The sequence below is a fragment of the Pristiophorus japonicus genome, chromosome 13, assembly GCF_044704955.1.
Source record: "Pristiophorus japonicus isolate sPriJap1 chromosome 13, sPriJap1.hap1, whole genome shotgun sequence".
Classification (NCBI taxonomy): domain Eukaryota; kingdom Metazoa; phylum Chordata; class Chondrichthyes; family Pristiophoridae; genus Pristiophorus; species Pristiophorus japonicus.
In genome coordinates this window covers 105,272,517-105,287,461 of record NC_091989.1, presented here as the reverse complement: position 1 = coordinate 105,287,461, position 14,945 = coordinate 105,272,517, and the positions used below count along the sequence as shown (strand labels likewise).

The 14,945-nt window shown below is 47.2% G+C and overlaps 1 protein-coding gene across 3 annotated transcripts in view; it reads left to right on the top strand.

Annotated features, from left to right (window-relative positions):
- The window catches only part of ndrg4 (NDRG family member 4), a 205,850-nt gene that overhangs the window by 176,858 nt on the left and 14,047 nt on the right, over window positions 1–14,945 (top strand). For all 3 annotated transcript variants that reach the window (XM_070897801.1, XM_070897802.1, XM_070897800.1), the window contains one exon: window positions 14,155–14,206. In XM_070897801.1, the coding sequence (XP_070753902.1) occupies window positions 14,155–14,206 (52 nt within the window). The remainder of the gene's footprint in view (window positions 1–14,154; window positions 14,207–14,945) is intronic.

Genomic DNA, 14,945 nt, shown 5'->3' with positions numbered 1-14,945 from the left:
CGCAAATGTGACCTTTGCCATCCATGACCTTATTGTGGATGATTGCAGTGAAGTCATGGGTTTGACGGAAGAAGCTTCCCCACCTGTCTATACTTTCCACCACATACTCCACCTAAATGGCTTGGTGGCGGCATTGCCCATATCACCAAATCACGCCTTGATCTCTCTCCCTACTCCTCTGGTACCTTCTCCTTTGTTCCACCCCTGTCAACTATCTTTTAAAATCCTCATTCTCTACAAACCCTCCAAACCCACTGCACTGAACATCTCCTCATCCTCAGTAATTTCAACTTCATCTCTGCTCCCCATGTCCTCTCTCCTCTGAACTGACTGCAATCCTGTGCTACCTAAACCTCTCCTCCATCTCAACCTTCCTATCCAGATTCACAGCCACCCCAGAACCTTGCATTTTCCCATGACCTCTCTAGAAACATAGAAACATAGAAAGTAGGTGCAGGAGTAGGCAATTCGGCCCTTCGAGCCTGCACTAACATTCAATATGATCATGGCTGATAATGCAACTTCAGTACGCTCCATATACCCCTTAATCCCTTTAGCTGTAAGGGCAACATCTAACTCCCTTTTGAATATATCTAATGAACTGGCCTCAACAACTTTCTGTGGTAGAGAATTCCACAGGTTCACAATTCTCTGAGTGAAGAAGTTTCTCCTCATCGGTCCTAAAAGGCTTACCCCTTATCCTTAGACTGTGACCCCTGGTTCTGGACTTCCCCAACATCAAGAACATTCTTCCTGTCCAATCCCATCAGAATTTTATATGTTTCTATGAGATCCCCTTTCATTCTTCTAAATTCCAGTGAATATAAGCCTAGTCGATCCAGTCTTTCTTCTTATGTCAGTCCTGCCATCCTGGGAATCAGTCTGGTGAACCTTCGCTGCACTCCCTCAATAGCAAGAATGTCCTTCCTCAGATTAGGAGACCAAAACTGTACACAATACTCAAGATGTGGTCTCACCAAGGCCCTGTATAACTGCAGTAAGACCTCCCTGCTCCTATACTCAAATCCCCTCGCTATGAAGGCCAGTATGCCATTTGCTTTCTTTACTGCCTGCTGTACTTGCATGCCAACTTTCAATGACTGATGTACCATGATACCCCGGTCTCATTGCACCTCTCCTTTTACTAATCTGTCACCATTCAGATAATAATCTGCCTTCCTGTTTTTGCCACCAAAGTGGATAACCTCACACTTATCCACATTATACTGCATCTGTCATGCATTTGCCCATTCACCTAACCTGTCCAAGTCCCCCTGCAGCCTCCTAGCATCCTCTTCACAGCTCGCACTGCCACCCAGCTTAGTATCATTTGCAAACTTGGAATTATTACATTCAATTCCTTCATCTAAGTCATTGATGTATATTGTAAATAGCTGGGGTCCCAGCACTGAACCCTGCGGCACCTCACTCGTCACTGCCTGCCATTCTGAAAAGGACCCATTTATTCCCACTCTTTGCTTCCTGTCTGCCAACCAGTTCTCTATCCACGTCAATACATTACCCCCAATACCATGTGCCTTAATTTTGCACACTAATCTCTTGTGTGGGACCTTGTCAGGAGCCTTTTGAAAGTCCAAATACACCACATCCATTGGTTCTCCCTTGTCCACTCTACTAGTTACATCCTCAAAAAATTCTAGAAGATTTGTCAAGCATGATGGACCGATCCTGTCACTGCTTTCCAAATGCTGCTATTACATCTTTAATAATTGATTCCAGCATTTTCCCCACCACTGATGTCAGGCTAACCAATCTATAATTCCCTGTTTTCTCTCTCCCTCCTTTTTTAAAAAGTGGGGTTATATTAGCTACCCTCCAATCCATAAGAACTGAACCAGAGTCCATGGAATGTTGGAAAATGACTACCGATGCATCTATTATTTCTAGGGCCACTTCCTTAAGTACTCTGGGATGCAGACTATCAGGCCCTGGGGATTTATCGGCCTTCAGTCCCTTCAATTTCCCAAACACCATTTCCAGACTAATAAGGATTTCCCTCAGTTCCCCCTTCTCGTTAGACCCTTGGTCTCCTAGTATTTTTACGTCTTCCTTAGTGAAGACAGAACCAAAGTATTTGTTCAATTGGTCTGCCATTTCCTTGTTCCCCGTTATGAATTCCCCTGATTCTGACTGCAAGGGACTTACATTAGTCTTCACTAATCTTTTTCTCTTCACATATCTATAGAAGCTTTTGCAGTCAGTTTTAATGTTCCCTGCAAGCTTACTCTCATACTCTATTTTCCCTATTCAAATTAAACCCTTAGTCCTCCTCTGCTGAATTCTAAATTTCTCCCAGTCCTCAGGTTTGCTGGCCAATTTATATGCCTCTTCCTTGGTTTTAACACTTTCCTTAATTTCCCTTGTTAGCCACAGTTGAGCCACCTTCCCTTTTTTATTCTTATGCCACACAGGGTGTACAATTGTTGTAGTTCATTCATGTGATATTTAAATGTCTGCCATTGTCTATCCACCGTCAACCCTTTAAGTATCATTCCCCAGTCTATCCTAGCCAATTCATGTCTCATACCGTCGAAATTTCCTTTCTTTAAGTTCAGGATCCTGAATTAACTGTGTCACTCTCCATCTTAATGAAGAATTCTACCATATTATGGTCACTCTTCCCCAAGGGGCCCTGCACGACCAGATTTCTAATTAATCCTCTCTCGTTACACAAGACCAAGTCTAGGATGGCCTTCTCTCTAGTTGGTTCCTCGACATATTGGTCTAGAAAACCATCACTTATACACTCCAGGAAATCCTCCTCCACAGTATTGCTACCAGTTTGATTAGCCCAATCAATATGCAGATTAAAGTCACCCATGATAACCGCTGTATCTTTATTGCACGCGTCCCTAATTTCCTGTTTGATGCCATCCCCAACCTCCCTACTACTGTTTGGTGGTCTGTATACAACTCCCACTAACGTTTTCTGCCCTTTGGTGTTTCGCAGTTCTACCCATATAGATTCCACATCATCCACGCTAATGTCCTTCCTTACTATTGCGTTAATCTCCTCTTTAACCACCACCTCCTTTTCCTTCCTGTCTGTCCTTTCTGAATATTGAATACCCCTGGATGTTACCTTTGGTTTCCTTGGAGCGATGTCTCCGTAATCCCAAGTTCATCATATCCGTTAACAGCTATCTGCGCAGTCAATTCATCCACCTTATTACAAATGCTCCTCGCATTGAAACTCAGAGCCTTCAGGCTTGTTTTTTTAACACTCTTTGTCCTTTTAGAATTATATTGTAATGTGGCCCTTTCTGATTTTTGCCCTTGATTTCTCTGCCGTCCACTCTTGCTTTTCTCCTTCCTACCTGTAAAGTCCTTACTCGACAGTATGAAACCACATGAGGCACATTCCAGGGACAAGGTCACTCTGTGACCTTAACTCTTTATTTACAGGACTCCAAAGACGATGCCCCTGCGTGGGACCTCCCTTTTTATACCTGTGTGATCAGGTAAGGAGTGTCTCCCACAAGTTCACCCCTTGTGGTCAAGGTGTGCATCTAGTTTGAGTGTATACAGTAATACAGTGGTATTACATTGTGGTTACATACATGACATCACTTCCCCCCACAAAGTCTTATTTGGAATCATAGGTTTAGTCTTTCAGATGGTCTACACTCCCAGTTGGGGCTCTGGTTGTTGGACACTGACGTGAGTGTCTGTCACCTGTGGTGATTCCGGCCTGTCCGGGCTGACCATAGGGACTGTGCATTCTTCTGATTACTCTTGTTGCTCGTTCACTGGCGGTGTTGTAAGCTCCATCTCATGGTCTTCTTCAGGTTCCTCCGTGTCGATGCTGAACCTTTTTTTTACTTGGTCCAGATGCTTACGGCATATCTGACCATTGTTGAGTTTTACCACGATGACCCTATTCCCCTCTTTGTCAATTACAGTGGCCTTAAGCCATTTGGGCCCCATGGTGTGATTAAGGACGAATACAGGATCATTTATTTCTATACATCTCCCCATCGCATTACGGTCATGGTACTTGTTTTGTGACTTGTGCTTGCCCTCAACAATGTCGGTCAGGACTGGGTGAATGAGGGACAACCGAGTTTTGAGTGTCCGTTTTATTAGTAGCTCTGTGGGCGGGACCCCGTGAGCGAGTGCGGTCGGGATCTATAGGCCAGCAGGAGACGCAATAGGCGGCATTGTAGGGAGGGTCCTTGAATCCTGAGCATACCTTGCTTAATGATTTGGATCGCATGTTCCGCCTGGCCATTGGAGGCCGGCTTGAACGGTGCAGTCCTGACGTGGTTGATGCCATTGGCCGACATAAACTCTCGGAATCCGTAGCTTGTGAAACATGGGCCATTATCACTAACCAGGATGTCCGGCAATCCATGGGTTGCAAAGATCGCACGTAGGCTTTCCACAGTGGTGGATGACGTGCATGAATTTAGAATGATGCACTCGATCCATTTCGAGTACGCATCTACCACGATAAGGAACATCTTACCCATGAACGGGCCCGCGTAGTCAACATGGATGCGTGACCATGGCCTGGTGGGCAAGGGCCACGGGCTGAGCGGGGCCTCCCGGGGTGCATTACCCAGCTGGGCACACGTCGTGCACCTGTGAACGCAGTGTTCCAGGTCTGAATCAATTCCAGGCCACCAAACGTGTGACCGGGCAATGGCCTTCATCGGCACAATGCCTGGGTGCTCGCTGTGGAGTTCCCTGATGAATGCCTTCCTGCCCTTCTGCGCATAACTACCCGGCTGGCCCACAGTAGGCAGTCCGCTTGGATGGAGAGCTCATCCATCCGTCTGGAACGGTCTGACCTCCTCAGGGCATGCTGTGTGTGCGGGCGCCCAATCCCCAGTCAGGACACATTTCTTAATCAGGGATAGGAGGGGATCTCTGTTTGTCCAGATTTTGATTTGGCGGGCTGTGATGGGGGAGCCTGCGCTGTCAAAGGCATCGACCACCATGACCATCTCGGCGCTTTGCTCCGCTGCCCCCTCAGTGGTGGCCAGTGGAAGCCTGCTGAGCGCGTCAGCGCAATTTTCAGTGCCGGGCCGGTGCCATAAGAACATAAGAATTAGGAACAGGAGTAGGCCATCTAGACCCTTGACCCTGCTCCGCCATTCAACAAGATCATGGCTGATCTGGCCGTGGACTCAGCTCCACTTACCCGCCCGCTCCCCGTAACCCTTAATTCCCTTATTGGTTAAAAATCTATCTATCTGTGACTTGAATACATTCAATGAGCTAGCCTCAACTGCTTCCTTGGGCAGAGAATTCCACAGATTCACAACCCTCTGGGAGAAGAAATTCCTTCTCAACTCGGTTTTAAATTGGCTCCCCCATACTTTGAGGCTGTGCCCCCTAGTTCTAGTCTCCCCGACCAGTGGAAACAACCTCTCTGCCTCTATCTTGTCTATCCCTTTCATGATTTTAAATGTTTCTATAAGATCACCCCTCATCCTTCTGAACTCCAATGAATAAAGACCCAGTCTACTCAATCTATCATCATAAGGTAACCCGCTCATCTCCGCAATCAGCCTAGTGAATCGTCTCTGTACCCCCTCCAAAGCCAGTATATCCTTCCTTAAGTAAGGTGACCAAAACTGCAAGCAGTACTCCAGGTGCGGCCTCACCAATACCCTATACAGTTGCAGCAGGACCTCCCTGCTTTTGTACTCCATCCCTCTCGCAATGAAGGCCAACATTCCATTCGCCTTCCTGATTACCTGTTGCACCTGCAAACTAACTTTTTGGGATTCATGCACAAGGACCCCAGGTCCCTCTGCACCTCAGCATGTTGTAATTTCTCCCCATTCAAATAATATTCCCTTTTACTGTTTTTTTTCCCAAGGTGGATGACCTCACACTTTCCGACATTGTATTCCATCTGCCAAACCTTAGCCCATTCGCTTAACCTATCTAAATCTCTTTGCAGCCTCTCTGTGTCCTCTACACAACCCGCTTTCCCACTAATCTTTGTGTCATCTGCAAATTTTGTTACACTACACTCTGTCCCCTCTTCCAGGTCATCTATGTATATTGTAAACAGTTGTGGTCCCAGCACCGATCCCTGTGGCACACCACTAACCACCGATTTCCAAACCGAAAAGGACCCATTTATCCCGACTCTCTGCTTTCTGTTCGCCAGCCAATTCTCGATCCATGCTAATACATTTCCTCTGACTCCACGTACCTCGATCTTCTGCAGTAACCTTTTGTGTGGTACCTTATCGAATGCCTTTTGGAAATCTAAATACACCACATCCATCGGTACACCTCTATCCACCATGCTCGTTATATCCTCAAAGAATTCCAGTAAATTAGTTAAACATGATTTCCCCTTCATGAATCCATGCTGCGTCTGCTTGATTGCACTATTCCTATCTAGATGTCCCGCTATTTCTTCCTTAATGATAGTTTCAAGCATTTTCCCCACTACAGATGTTAAACTAACCGGCCTATAGTTACCTGCCTTTTGTCTGCCCCCTTTTTTAAACAGAGGCGTTACATTAGCTGCTTTCCAATCCGCTGGTACCTCCCCAGAGTCCAGAGAATTTTGGTAGATTATAAAGTATGCATCTGCTATAACTTCCACCATCTCTTTTAATACCCTGGGATGCATTTCATCAGGACCAGGGGACTTGTCTACCTTGAGTCCCATTAGCCTGTCCAGCACTACCCCCCCTAGTGATAGTGATTATCTCAAGGTCCTCCCTTCCCACATTCCTGTGACCAGCAATTTTTGGCATGGTTTTTGTGTCTTCCACTGTGAAGACCGAAGCAAAATAATTGTTTAAGGTCTCAGCCATTTCCACATTTCCCATTATTAAATCCCCCTTCTCATCTTCTAAGGGACCAACATTTACTTTAGTCACTCTTTTCCGTTTTATATATCTGTAAAAGCTTTTACTATCTGTTTTTATGTTTTGCGCAAGTTTACCTTCGTAATCTATCTTTCCTTTATTGCTTTTTAAGTCATTCTTTGCTGTTGTTTAAAATTTTCCCAATCTTCTAGTTTCCCACTAACCTTGGCCACCTTATACGCAATGGTCTTTAATTTGATACTCTCCTTTATTTCCTTGGTTATCCACGGCTGGTTATCCCTTCTCTTACCGCCCTTCTTTTTCACTGGAATATATTTTTGTTGAGCACTATGAAAGAGCTTCTTAAAAGTCCTCCACTGTTCCTCAATTGTACCACCGTTTAATCTGTGTTTCCAGTCTACTTTAGCCAACTCTGCCCTCATCCCACTGTAGTCCCCTTTGTTTAAGCATAGTACGCTCGTTTCTGGCACAACTTCCTCATCCTCAATCTGTATTACAAATTCAACCATACTGTGATCACTCATTCCGAGAGGATCTTTTACTAGGAGATCGTTTATTTTTCCTGTCTCGTTACACAGGACCAGATCTAAGATAGCTTGCCCCCTTGTAGGTTCTGTAACATACTGTTCTAAGAAACAATCCCGTATGCATTCTATGAATTCCTCCTCAAGGTTACCCAGTGCGATTTGATTTGACTAATCAAAATGTAGGTTAAAATCCCCCATGACTACTGCCGTTCCTTTTTCACATGCCTCCATTATTCCCTTGATTATTGCCCGCCCCACCGTGAAGTTATTATTTGAGGGCCTATAAACTACGCCCACCAGTGACTTTTTCCCCTTATTATCTCTAATCTCCACTCACAATGATTCAACATTTTGTTCATTAGAGCCAATGTCATCTCTCACAACTGCCCTGATATCATCCTTTATTAACAGAGCTACCCCACCTCCTTTCCCTTCTTGTCTATCTTTCCGAATCGTCAGATACCCCTGTATGTTTAATTTCCAGTCTTGGCCACCCTGCAACCATGTTTCTGTAATGGCCACCAAATCATACCCATTTGTAATGATTTGTGCCGTCAACTCATTTACTTTATTTCGAATGCTGCGTGCATTTAGGTAGAGTGTTTTAATCCTAGTTTTTAAACCATGATTTTTAGTTCCTAATTCTTATGTTCTTATGTTCTCTCAAGCAGAACGGGGCTATGGGATGGTCGAGAAGAAAGCGCTTGCATGTGTCTATGGTGTTAAAAAAATGCATCAGTACCTCTTTGGTAGGAAGTTTGAATTAGATGGAGTAGTCGTAAGCAGCCAGCGTGAGAGTCCATCGCTGTATGCGAGCAGATGCGTTGGCATTGAAAGCCTTGCTGTCTGACAACAGGGATGTAAATGGCTTGTGGTCTGTCTCTAATTCAAACTTCCTACCAAAGAGGAACTGATGCATTTTTTTAGCACCATAGACACATGCAAGCGCTTTCTTCTCGAACATCCCATAGCCCCGTTCTGCTTGAGAGAACATAAGAACATTAGAATTAGGAACAAGAGTAGGCCATCTAGCCCCTCGAGCCTGCTCCGCCATTCAAGAAGATCATGGCTGATCTGGCCGTGGACTCAGCTCCACTTACCCGCCCGCTCCCCATAACCCTTAATTCCCTTATTGGTTAAAAAGAGAGCGACCTGGAGGCATAAGCCACAGGCTATAGTTGACCCTCAGCATTGCCCTGCTGCAACACACACCCAACCCCATAGGACGATGCATCACATGTCAGAACCAATTTTTTACAGGGGTCGTACAGGGTCAACAACTTGTTTGAACAAAGTAGGTTTCACGCCCGATCAAAAGCCCGTTCCTGACAGTTCCCCCAAAACCAATCGCAACCCTTACGCAGGAGCACGTGTAGCGGCTCCAACAACGTGCTCAAGCTCGGCAGAAAGTTCCCTAAATAGTTCAACAGTCCCAGGAATGAACGCAACTCCGATGTGTTGCAGGGCCTGCGTGCTCGTCGAATCGCCTCTGTTTTGGATTTGGTGGGCCGAATCCCATCTGCAGCAACCCTCCTGCCCAGAAACTCAACCTCGGGAGCTAAGAACACACATTTAGACTTCTTGAGTCACAGGCTTATCCGGTCCAGTTGGAGTAGCACTTCCTCCAGGTTGTGGAGATGTTCCTTGGTGTCTCGACCCGTGATGAGGATGTCGTCCTGGAATATGATCGTTCCAGGAATAAATTTAAGCAGGCTTTCCATGTTTCTTTCGCGGCCGCTGATTGAATGCCAAACGGGCACCTTTTTTAAGCGAAGAGTCCCTTGTGCGTGGTAATGGTGGTCAGTAGTTTAGATTCATCGGCCAGTTCCTGGGTCATATAGGCTGAAGTGAGATCCAACTTGGTGAACAGCTTGCCGCCTGCCAGCGTGGCGAAGAGGTCCTCTGCTCTCGGGAGCGGATATTGATCCTGTAGGGACACCCGATTGATGGTGGCCTTGTAGTTGCCACAGATCCTGACAGAGCCATCCGCTTTTAGGACGGGAACGATGGGGCTCGCCCAGTCACTGAATTCAACAGGCGAGATGATGCCTTCTCTCAACAGCCGGTCCAATTCGCTCTCGATCTTTTCCCGCATCACATACGGCACTGCTCTGGCTTTGTGGTGCACTGGCCTGGCATCAGGGGTGATGTGTATCACTACTTTGGTGCCTTTGAAAGTCCCAACACCAGGTTGGAATAGTGAATTGAATTGTTGTAGGACTTGTGAACACAAACTTCGCTCCACGACATTGTGTGAACATCCCCCCATTTCCAGTTCATCTCGGCTAACCAGCTCCTCCCCAACAGTGCGGGACCATTGCCCGGGACAATCCAGAGCAGCAGCCGATTCACTACCCCATTGTGTGTGACAGCCAACATTGCACTGCCTAGCACCAGAATGATTTCTTTAGTGTAAGTCCGTAATTGTGTCTCAATACGTGCTAATTTGTGTCTACTGGCTTCAAGTGGCCATAGCTTCTCTAATTGCTGAACGCCCATGAGTGACTAGCTGGCCCCAGTGTCCAGCTCCATGCATACTGGGATACCATTTAATAAAACCCTCATCATCATTGGTGGCGTTTTGGTGTATGAACTGTGAATATTCGCCACATGGACCCGCTGAACCTCGGCGTCCATCGATTTGCCCCAAAAGTCATCCTGCCTCAAAGAACCCTCTTCTGGTCCATCTGCCTCATATATTAGTCTGGTTGCAGGCTTCCTGCACATTCGAGCTAAATGGCCACTGATATTTCAGTTTCTGCAGACAAACTGTTGAAATCTGCAAGATCTGGCTGAGTGTTTTCCCCCACACCTCCAGCATGAGTTAAAGTTTCCATTATTGGGAACAAAGGGACTATGACCAGACATTCCGCGCTGCCTGTCCCTTTGACTGCTCTTGAGTACCCTATTAGTGGGTGTTAATGGCCCCATCCCGGGCCGCATTGTCCACTGTGCTGGCGTGAATGTCCGTTCAGCCTGCCACTGTCTCTGTTGAAGTCCTACTCTGGGGTCTATAGCTGCCTGGGGAGTGTCGGACTGCCCCTGCTTGCCTACGGGGCTTTGAGTCGTATTGATGATGTTGACTCCCTGATCCATCGCCCCGTTCGAGGCAGAATTGCGCGTGTATATTATTTTCGTCTCTTCCTCCCCCGCCATGGAAGTTTGAGCTATCAATGCCGCCGCTTCTAAGGTCAAATCCTTGTTCTCAATTAATTTGCGGAAAATTCCTGCATGACCGATGCCCTCGATAAAGAAATCCTTAGCATCTCCCCCCTGCAGGCCTCTGTGAACTTACAGAGGCTGGCTAAACGCCAGAGGTCCGCTATGAAGTCCGGTATACTCTGTCCTTCATAACGTCGGTGGGTGTAGAATCTGTGTCGGGCCATATGTATGCTACCCGCCGGTTTGAGGTGCTCCCCGATCAATTTGCTAAGTTATTCAAAGGTTTTGTCCACCGGCTTTTCGGGTGCTTGTAAGTCCTTCATGAGCGCGTAAGTCTTTGGTCCGCAGCTAGTCAAAAGATGAGCCCTTCGCTTGTCGGCCGCTGCATCCCCCAGCCATTCTTTCGTAACGAAGCTTTGCTGAAGCCTCTCGACAAAATCGTCTGAGTCTTCCCCAACACCGTAACGTTCCCCTGTGCTACCGGTGGCCATTCTCGTGGGTCATGAATTCCCGTTTCTCGTCGCCAATATAAAGTCCTTACTCTACGGTATGAAACCACACGAGGCACATTCCAGGGACAAGGTCACTCTGTGACCATAACTCTTTATTTACAGGACGATGACCTTGCATGGGATCTCCCTTTTTATACCTGTGTAATCAGGTGTGGAATGTCTCCCACAAGTTCATCCCTTGTGGTCAAGGTGTGCATCTAGGTTGAGTGTATACAGTAATACAGTGGTGTTACATTGTGGTTACATACATGACACTTCCTTTTGCTTCTGCCCCCTTTTTACTTCCCTCTGCCTCCCTGCATAGATTCCCATCCCTCTGTCTTTTTAGTTTAAACCCTCCCCAACAGCACTAGCAAACACTCCGCCTAGGACATCGGTTCCGGTCCTGCAGACCATCCGGTTTGTACTGGTCCCACCTCCCCCAGAACCGGTTCCAATGTCCCAGGAATTTGAATCCCTTCCCCTTTCACCATTCCTCAAGCCACGTATTCATCTGAGCTACCCTGCAATTCCTACTCTGACTAACACGTGGCACTGGTAGCAATCCTGAGATTATTACCTTTGAGGACCTTTGAGACTTTTTAATTTAACTCCTAGCTTCTAAATTCAGCTTGTAGGACCTCATCCCGTTTTTTTACCTGTATCGTTGGTACCTATATATATCACGACAGCTGTCTGTTCACCCTCTCCCTCCAGAATGCGCTGCAGCCGCTCCGAGACATCCTTGACCCCTGCACCAGAGAGGTAACATACCATCCTGAAGTCTCGTTTGCCGTCGCAGAAACGCCTATCTATTCCCCTTACAATAGAATCCCCTACCACTATAGCCCTCCCACTCTTTTTCCTGCCCTCCTGTGCAGCAGAGCCACCCCTGGTGCCATGGACTTGGCTGCTGCTGCCTTCCCCTGATGAGTCATCTTCCCCAACAGTACACAAGGTGGTGTATCTGTTTTGGAGGGAGATGACCGCAGAGGACACCTGCACTACCTTCCTTCACTGCTCTGCCTGATGGTCACTCATTCTCTATCTGGCTGTGTAACCTTTACCTGTGGTATGACCAACTCACCAAACATGCTATTCACGACACCTTCAGCATTGCGGCGCTCCAGAGTGAGTCCATGCGCAGCTCCAGTGCCGCAATGCGGTCTGTCAGGAGCTGCAGCTGAATACACTTCCTGCACATGTAGTTGTGTCCCTGATTTCCCACATAGCACAGGAGGACCGTGACACGGGTATGGGCTCTCCTGCCATGGCTTAACCCTTAAATTAACCTAATTGATAACAACGCCAAAGGTTTCTTACCGATCAGAAAAGAAAAAGATTAAATACTCACCAATCCATCAGCCAATCACGTACCCTCTTGGCTGGTTACGTCACACTTTGATTTCTGTTTACCTTCTGCCCCTGCACCTACCTCCGACTGCTGGGCCCCCTTTTATGGGCCTTGCTGTTCCCGACCTCTTCCGCTCCTCCGACTCCCGCTCTTATTAAACTGCCCGCTCCTCCGACTCTCCGATCCTCATCAGAAGTGAATTCCTCGCCTACCTCCGGCCCTCCTGCTCCTCAGATTCCTGGTCTTCTGAACTCACGGACTTCCGCTTTTGGACGCTCCCGAATATGGACTCTCCCGAACTCTCGGACTCTCCCAAACTCGCGGAGCCTCCCGAACTCATGGGCCTCCCGAACTCTGTACTTTCATGATGTCTATTACAGATAGGGCCATCTCTGGTCATTTTAGTGTATCCCTCACCACCTACCTCCTTCAAGCCCACTTCTGCATCTGCCCCTCGATATAATTCTCCTCCCAAGTCATAATTATTCTTTTATTTTGTCAGCTGCCTAGCATCCAATGGCTCTCCATTCACCACGATACTTCTGCAGCAAGTGATCTGCTCAACCACCCCCACCTTCAGTCTATCCCCAGTAAACTCTTTACTTTCCCCACCCTAGTTAATCCCTCTGGTATGGACCCATCCTTTCTCCCTCAAATCCAAGGGGTGTAGACATAAGCGTATCTGGTGCACAACTAGTTGATCCATTCATCACCAGATCTGTTTGGACCACAAAATGCTGTTGTGCCTCACTCTCTTCTGACAAAACCGTGCACTATTTCAGGATCATCCTGGAATGCAAGGATAACCTTGGGTCTTTTTTCCACAACCAATCATCTCCTTATACCCCTCTTCTCTGTCCCCTCCACCCTCACCTGCAACAATACATGTGAGGAGCTGATCGACTTCTTTGTCACTGAGATTGAGACCATCCATTCCGCTGCTGCTTTCTCCCTTCTGCTGTCCTAGTACTGAACCCACACCCTTCTCTGGTTTCTCTCCATTCTCCCCTGATGCCCTCTCTGAGCTCATCTTGTCCATGAGATCCAACTCCTGATCCTGGATCCTCCAACTTCCCGTTGCTAGCTGACATTGTAACCAGTTCCCTCTCCTCAGGTACTGCCCCCCCATCCCTTTCAAAACTGCTGACATCACCCCCTTCTCAAAGGAAACAACCTCAACCCCTCTGTTCTTGCAAACGACTGCCCCATTTCCCACCAACCTTTCCTCTACCAAGTCTTTGAATGTGTTGGCACTTTCGAAAGATGCACCTACCTAACTCTGACCAGCCGGTCATAGCGGGGCTTCAGTCATGGACTGGGTGCAAGTGAACGACTGCCTTGTTGCAGAATTATGGACAGAGTGCCTGAAAGATAACAGTTTTTGAGAGTGAGACTCCCACTTTTATTCCTCTTTGATCTTCACACGCCCGATGCCATCCTTCCCCAATAGTGTGGGCAAGTGAGCTGTTTCCTGACCCTTCGATATCTAACCCTGTAGGAGTGGAGGTGCACCAAGGTTACCTGTGGGGTATCCCTCTGATTCGCCCTTTCCTCTCTTTGCTCCCTCTGTCTGGGCCAATTCCCCATTTCAATATGGCTGCAATCCACAACTGAGCACCTGGGCTACATGTGGGTGGGATCCCTTGCTCCGTTACCCCGAGCCCTGCCAAGTGCTCCACTTACCGTCGTAATATGAGAAGTGACTTCCCAGACACAGGGGGCACTGACTGATGCCAGGCTGCCTGTGAACTGCCTGCAGGCTCGAGAATGTGAGCTGATAGTCCGTTGTATTTCAGGTGTCCGGTGATGCTGGTGGTGGGGGACAATTCCCCAGCAGAGGAAGGAGTGGTGAGTATGGACAGCAACTCTGCATCGCACTCAGTGGGTGGGGTCAACTCAGGGTATTCTCTCCATATTAGTCTTCTTTAAGAAAGAGAAGCCATCACTAATTGTGCTGGTTAATTGTGAAAAGCTAGAAATGTAGGAACATTGCATTGACAAGTTAGTTATTGGAGAATCTACCCATTGGTGCAACTATTAGGGGGATGGGCACTCCCACATTTTTCTGCCATGGGTTATATCCCCCCATCTCTCCACATCCCCCACTACAAATCTGAGCACTGCTACTGATGTCCCTTTCCCTCGACTCTTCATACTTGGTTGGCTTATGTGTGACATTGTTCTGCTGGGTTAATACAGGCCTTAATCTGTTTATTTTTAAATGGATAAAATCCTCCAATAAAATAGTGCTTAGAGTTTGTCTGCTAATATTGCAAAGTTATGTTGAAGCTCTGAAGTAATATTCTAATTATCCCAGTCCAATTGGACAAAGGTTTGGAATATGGCATCCAGAGTATTCAGTTAAGTGTTATTCTGGTTGTGTCTTCCTCTTCGGTGATCCCTCGAAACAAGGATGACTTGCTTCCACACCAAAAAGGGATGAGTTCACAGGTGTTTCAATGAAGGACCTAATATTCCGAGTCCTGAACTATTGAAGTGTGGAAGATGCCTGTGCTTCGATTTTTTTTAACGTGTGGTGGCTGTTTCACACCAGCCACCACACGGGCTTGACAGAGCTTGATCTTGG